Source organism: Pantherophis guttatus, chromosome 2 (assembly GCF_059756535.1).
Source record: "Pantherophis guttatus breed Tessera chromosome 2, ASM5975653v1, whole genome shotgun sequence".
Lineage (NCBI taxonomy): Eukaryota > Metazoa > Chordata > Lepidosauria > Squamata > Colubridae > Pantherophis > Pantherophis guttatus.
Window position 1 is genome coordinate 193,184,067 of NC_142064.1, and position 7,501 is coordinate 193,191,567.

Here is a 7,501-nt window from a genome sequence, read left to right on the forward strand (position 1 = left end):
TAATCATCGAGGTTGCTCTCCTCTGCACTTTTTCTAGAGTCTCAACATCTTTTCTTATACTGTGATGACCAAAACTGAATGAAGTATTCTAGGCGTGGTCATACTAAGGCTTTATAGAGTGGTATTGATCTTGATTGTATCCCTCTGTTAATGCAGTTTAGGATTGCATTGGCTTTTTTGGCTGCCACTGTACACTGCTAGCTCATATTTAGCTGATTGTGCACTAAGACTCCAAGATCCCTCTCACAGTTATTGCTATTAAGCCTGGTTTCACCCAATCTATACATGTACTTTTGGTTTTTCTTGCCTAAGTGTAAGACTTTACATTTCTTTGTTTGTTTCTATTATCCCTAGGGAAGGCTAAGTAAATTTTGATTCGGATTTAATGAGCTTTCAGGAGTCCTTGTTTTTTAAATAATGTTTACTAATACGTCTACATCAAAATGCAGTCAGATCTTTCCAGCATTTGAGATTTCAAACTGCTAATTGGTCCCTGGACTTCTACTCCAAAGATTTGCTCTGGAGATGCCATCCCTTGATAGCTCATGAATTCACCTATTCCTGCAGTTGTTCCTGCTCTGCCAGTTGATATGCAAGAAGGAATACAAGGAAGTATTTCTGCCATGTGTAACTGAGCTACAAGCTAAATTTTGACTAAAAGAAAGTACAAAAGGAGACAAGGGAAAGGGCCTAAAGAATGAGACAAAGCTAATAAAAGATCACAGTGAACAATTCCCCTTGCTATTATGGCCTAGACGTGACTGATTTGGCTTAAGAAGACGTAGATTTATATTCTAGATCATTCATAAATATGAATGGTTGGTAATTCTCAGTTTAATGTTCCCTAAAGAGCTGTAGTGTAATGTTTCAATGCTTTTGATGCATGTTGCAAAAGTATACAATGTTGGCTGTTAAAATATGAGTGTATGCAATAAAATTAGGAATACCTCTCTTTAACACTTTCATCAAGACTTTGTAATAATAAAGAAGAACAAACATCATTTGGAAGTCATGTGAAATTGGGATGTTTGTTGTTTAACTATTCAGACTCAAGCCATTTTTTTAAACGTAGAAAGGATTAAGAGCTTGAAATCTTTAAGAAAGCTTTAGTGTCGCTTCTAAAAGGGCAAAAATATAAAGCCTTCAAACCCCAATGCTCTAGGCATCCACCTGTCACTTTCCTCTTTCTACATAATTGTCAGTTTTTATTGATCCTTTTAATCCCTTTTTCTTTGAAAATCTGTTGCCAGCTGATATTTCTTGCACCAAAAGAACTCTCCCTTTCTCTTTTTAAAGTGTGCATCCCCACAGGTAGTCTCATGCTGAGAGCTAAACTGAGGCTAACACTTTTAATTTGCTTTCTTGTGAGCATTAATGGCCTCTACTTGGGTTTAAAGTTTAGGTGATGCAGGAGAATTCTGTAAAGTTAAAACTGATTCACAGGTAAGTGCTTTTCAATTTTTATCTTGCCTTTAGGCCACTGTGCAATTTCCCAGTTCATTAATAAAATGCATCTCCTCTTTTTTCTAAACAGTAACACGTTTTAGGAATGTAAAAGCTGTGGGAGGGAAGAGAGGAAAAAAAAATAACGAAGAGACACAGAAGTTACAAATGTTAAAGATGTTTATTTACATCCAACTTTTTTTTAAAAAAGTACAGCATCTGATTTTAAGATAATGTATATCATAAGAATAAAGCTCTTTATTTACAAAAATACAATTTTCATAGGAATGAAAGTTTTTGAATAAATTAAACCAACATTGGAGCCGGTCGGTGAATGCCCCATCTCTGGTTCTACTCAAGTACAAGACAGCAGTGAAAGTCAAGAGTCACAACAGATGATTCTAGTTTGCCTTCTTTCAGGACTGATCATCTCAGGGTTCAGAACTTTGCCTGGGAGAGGCAAAACTGCATCCTGGGCCTTAGGAGTCTATTGGGCATTTGGCACGCTAAGTCCCTAGCAGGAGGCCCATGCACCCAGCTGAATCCGCCTTCTCTAAGCCCTTTCATTGCATTGTCAGGGCGTTCAAACCAAATTTTCATGCTCATTTTTCTTCATTAGAGTCCTACAAATTGTAAAATTGACTTTTCACCTTGTCTATAGCAGCAAATCTGTCCTCTCCCCCCCTCCTTTTCTAAATCATATGGATGCCCCCAAGAGCTCAGGATTGAAAAGGAAAGAAACAAAGTGGGATTTGTGAAATGTAGAAAAGTGCAAAAGGGAAAGAGTGATAGAAGAAAGTCTTTAAAAAAAAGTGGGGGAGAGAAATAAAGCTATACTCTGGGCTAAAGCCTGCTTTTATAGCAGTGGGGAGAGGTTTGTTCAAAAGGCTAAGTTATAGGCCAGCCTAAACACTGCTTTATGACAGCTTCCCTATCTTGGTGTACAATATATGCACACTCTCTCAGTGTTATTCACCTTTGACTTTCAGGATGGGAAAATACAGGACTTTGATATTTGAGAAATCAAGGTACAATTCTCCCCCAGCCTGCTTGTTGTATCTAGAGAAAACCCAGCTGGACCAAGTCCCCAGAATAAGCACTGTCTGCTTGGGAACTTTTGCTTGTGGGAGGCGAATACCCTTGGTCGGAAGTTGCCTTCTGCCTTCTAATGGTACTGCACAAAACAAGTTGTATTCGGCAGCAAGTCTTTGGGCAGGCTGTGGAAGGAGAAGAGACCCTCACCAGGCCCATAACAATAGTCTTCAGAAGTGGCTGGGCTGCTGGGGCTTGAAGTGCAGGCAGAGAGAGAAGAGGTGGCAGGAGATGCTGTGGAAATCCAGGATCCAGCATCACTGCCAGGGCTGGGTGGATCAGCGGAGCCCAAGAAACTGGGCAGCACCATCTCTTTGGGGGTTTTCTGAAGGCACTGATCAGCTAGCCGCAGGGTTTCCGAAAGGGCCCAGATGTAGTTGTAGGCAAAGCGCAGGGTCTCAATCTTAGTCAACTTAGTGTCATCTGGAAAGGTGGGCAGGACGCTCCGGAGCTCATCCAGGGCTGCGTTGAGATTATGCATTCGATTCCGTTCTCTGTCGTTGGCTTTGACCCGCCTGGTCTTTTTGATGGTGTGAAGGACAGATTCGTTCTTGACCTTGGTGCGGCCCCTACGCCTCTTCCCCCGTTCTTTCTCTTCTTCACACCTCTGGGAGCCAGGCTCTGGGGAGACAAGGTGTTTGGGAAAGGCCAGGGAAGGGATCTGTAAGCCCCCGAGGCTCCCTTCATCATCCGTGATACAAAAGGACACGTCACTGCTGTTGTCAAGGTCAGAGTAGCTGGTCTCCAAAGCAGAGGACATCCTGTGAGAAGAAGAAGGTGGGGTGAGTGGCTGTAAGGCTGCATACTCAGAAAATGTGATGACACAGCTCCCATCACCCAGAGTCAGAAGGCACGGACAGATTTGGAAGCTAGCAGGCTGGTGAAGAAGGAAGATTTGAGCTGAAGATGAAACAAGAGGGAACTGAAAAATGAGGAACAATGGAAAGGGGGAAATATTTTTAAACAGAAAAAAAAATGAATACTCGTTAAAATAAGCTTCTAAGGTAAACCAACTGGGGAGAAGTTGATAAAAACTTTCCAAAAAAGGAAGCTCGGAATTTAAATTTAGAATCAAAACAAGAGTTTTTGCACTGGGGTCGTCCCCTCTCAAGAACGATTGGAAATCCAATCTCTCTTTTAATGTATAAGGCAACCAAATTGCAGCCCCTCCTATCTAAGCGCCCTAATTTATCTCAGAAGCCAGCCAGCATGAATAGCTCCCTGTCTGCATTTATTTATTTATTTTTGCTTCATACTCACTTCAAGCGCGCTCAAGGCGGCGGTCCACGCATACGACGCACGCTCCCTCGCCCGCCCGCCCGGCCAGGTTCCAAACGTTAATTTGGGAGACTTAAGAGGGAACCCGGGATTTCTGCTGAAAGCGAAAGGAGAGGACACGCGACAGCCCTCGTCTGTCGGAGGGGTCTCCGCCGCTATCAGGTCGCGCGAGCAGCGAAGTTGGCACACGACTGGCCTCAGATATCTTATATACCCTTGTAAAACAATAGATCTCGCCCCTCGCCGCCGCCGCCCCCCCCCTCCTTCTTTTTGCGCGATTCCCCCCCACCCCCCCCCCCCCCGCCACCCCGAGCTCTGGCGGCATGAATGAATCAAGGCATCAGGTCTGCCCCGTGCTGCACTTTCCTTCGTTTGCATAATTTATGTGCCGAGGATTCCGTTCTCTCCCGGGAGTGTGCCTATAATTACGGCGACCCAATGGCGAGCGAGCACGGCCGGCGAGCCACGTGAGCTATCACTAGGCTAAGCCTCCTCCTTTGAGCTTCATTAGTCTATTAAAAGGGAAGGGGGGGGGCGAGGGAGGAACAAAGTGATTAGCTTTCGGGCCGGAGGCACAAGTCCCCCCACAGGAGCCCTGGCGAGCCAGTCCCTCCCGCTCGGAAGAGCGCATTGCCGGCCATTCAACCTTGCGCCAAACGGGCATGGGTTGAAGGGGGGCTCCGAGGGCGCCCGCTTGGCTTTCTTCGGGTCTCCCCCCCCTTTTTTTTTTGTCTTTGGTTTGATTTTATTCTCCTTTTTTTTTTTTTTGGAGGCCAGGGCTCTTTTCTGAGCCTCGGTGAATGAAGCACGACGTGATCGGGCTGAAGGCATCAGGAAATAACAAAAGCGACGTCGCCGGCCGGGGGAACTCGACCCCCTGCCCCTTGAATAGAATGAGGAATAAATAATCGCGATCATAATAGTGTCAAAGGGGGCATCGAGTTCCTGTCATTCTCTTCTACCTGCCGCGTTAGATGCAGTGTGTGTGTATGTGTGTGTGGGGGGGGGAGGGGGGATTTATAATTAGCGGCTCTAAAATGTGGCGCGCCTTAACCCCCCCCCACCCTCCCACCCCCAATTTGGCGAGAAATTTCCCTTGACTTGTCTTTAGAAAACTTTCTAGAATAGCCGGGAGGGCTCTTCGTTTTGCACGGGGGGAAAAAAAGAAGAAAAAATACATTACCGCGGCTTTTATTTTCGGCTGAGACCATAGCGCTTAACTTTTTGCAGAGTTCAAAACTCTGGAATAAAACAAACAAACGCGGCTTTTTGTCTATCCATTCTCCCTGCCTATGGAGAAAAAAAAATAACGATGTGGATTTATCCTCTTTTGGGATTCCATCCACTTTCTTTACTTTGTGGTCTGCAGATATAGGTCGGGGGTGTGTATTCGCATTATCAAGTCAAAGGTACTTGGGATTAAAACATGGCGAAGTATTGGTTTTAAATTGTTGTAAATTATCCTAAGAGGTTAAAAAGCGCTTTGTCCAAGTTAGTTTGGGATAGTAATAATTTCACCCACTGCCAAGTTCTAATCTACATCTATTTGGAAAGCAGGCAATATAACTTTGCTTGATTAAATGTAGGCAACACCACCATTATTTTATGAAAGTATTTCTTTTGCATGGTGAAGTGTCTCAGCATTTTTTTTAAAAGTTAGGGTTTTAAGTGATTTTTAGTGATTCAGTCAACATTTATTTTGTAATGTATTTAGTTGTTGGATTTCTGACTACAGACTTGCAATACTTAGTGATTTAGAATGATAGGCAATCATATAATAAAACTGACAACCAACATAGAATGTAACTAGAAAAATAACAAAAATAGAGAGAGGAAAAAGTAAGAGATGGAATAGAAAAGCATTACTAAAATGTTGCCAGGAAAAGTTCAGTTTTTAACAGCCCTTTTAAAACCATCAAAAGTCTTGTAGGATTTGGTTTGGTATGGTTTGACTACAACACAGAAACAATTTGCTATTACCTTCTGATTCTTTTTTCAATTTTCTAGATTGGGTTCCTAGGTGCCTCATTGAGTACTAATCAGATTTGGGTTTTTTTAAGTTGTTTTTTTTTTTTTGGAAGTTAGACAAGGACAGCTGGATGCTACTATCTGAGGTGGTTAAGTTGTGGAACAATCAAGGATACCAACGTAAATGCAGTTATGCAGATGTTAACTACACCTGCGAGTGATGTGCTCAGTTAGATGAAATGCACTCCTGCCTTGCACAAATGCACTAGGGGCGACTAGGGTGTAAATTTTAGCAGAGTGACCCTTTCTTAAACAAAGTCCTTTGCTCTGAAATGCTGCATCCTAAAACTAAAAGCTCTGTTGTGTCCTTTATCACTAAGGAGCTAGATGGCACCACTAAGCCAACCTGTTTATAGGCTACATTAGGACATTAAAACAAAATCCAACACAAACATTTTGGAAGAAGGCAAAGGCAAACCACTTTCATATTGTCAGAATATAATATAGATGTGTTCAGGAATCGAGCTTGACTCAAAGGACTTTTGAATACTTTTTCCTTAAGTCTGCAGAAGATGGGTCTTACATCCCATCCTTCCCCTTCCCCTGTCCCTTCAGTTCAATCATGTCCGATTCTCAGAGACTGCTGGAGCAAATCTTGGCAAAGTTTTTCAGAAGTACCCAGTAGTAAATCCTCCTACGTTTAATATTCTGTAATTGAGGCCAATTACCTATGTTGTTTCTTTACAGGATGCCAGTGAGGTGGGCTTTCCTCCAGATTCTTCCTTACATCCCGTGCCCCCCCCCCCCCAGCTTACATTGTCCATGCTGTCTGTCATCTATTAGCATCCCAAAGCCTTTCAGCATATCTTGACTTTGTTTAGTCAGCTTCTTTTTCTTGGTGGAAAAGATCCTGGAAGAACCATCAGTAGAGAAGTAGAATATGAAAGTGTTTTAAATACTTTAGGTGTTATAAAATGCAGGTATTATAAAACATGTATGGTTTTATAATCCCTCTAATTTGTAATTATGTTTTGTCTTATAAAGAAATAATGCAAATGATAATTTATCTTATAAAGAAATAATGCAAATGATAATTTTATAATAATAATGTACAGTAATATCTTTTCCCCTGATACATTGGCTATACACCAAGGAAATCCAGATTCAAGTTTTCATACCTCCATGGAACTGGCTGATGTTTTCAGGCTTTACCCATCTCAGCCAAAACTGCCCCTAAGGATTGTTGTCTTCCTGTGTGCCAGCTTGAGTTGTCTCAGAAACATTGTGAGAGAAATGTAATCAATGACTCAGTCAAGTTTTTATGAGGAGACCACTATTTTCATGGGAAATCCTGTAATGGGAAATCCTGTAATGTTGCAAGTTTCTGGACTTCTGCTTTCAGTTTATGTCCATTTATTCCCTCCCCGTTAGAAATGGGCACTGCCACATTTTTAATAACAAGTAGAAAAGTAACTTCCGCAGCTTTTCACACTGTGGGTCAACTAGTTCAAAATAATTCTAATCTAATAATTTTTTTTCTAATCGGCTATTATCTATAATTGTACGTATATTTATTTGACTCTGTAAACCGCTTAGAGAGGGCTATAAAAAGCACTGAAGCGGTATATAAATCTAAGTGCTATTGCTATTTGCAAGCACAGCTTTTAGCTGTATTTGTAGTTTACATTTTGGACATTTATTTAAATAGGTTTTTGTTTTC

At 42.0% G+C, this 7,501-nt stretch overlaps 1 protein-coding gene across 1 annotated transcript; it reads right to left on the reverse strand.

The window, feature by feature from the left end:
* Positions 1-1,605: 1,605 nt before the first annotated feature.
* NEUROG1 (neurogenin 1) lies at positions 1,606-3,959 on the reverse strand. Its single transcript, XM_034408738.2, has 2 exons — positions 3,796-3,959; positions 1,606-3,296 (listed from the first exon to the last, which is right to left on the reverse strand). Exon 2 carries the CDS (start codon positions 3,293-3,295, stop codon positions 2,609-2,611), a length of 687 nt encoding a protein of 228 aa, XP_034264629.1. The 5' UTR covers position 3,296; positions 3,796-3,959; the 3' UTR covers positions 1,606-2,608.
* Between the last annotated feature and the right edge of the window lie 3,542 nt (positions 3,960-7,501).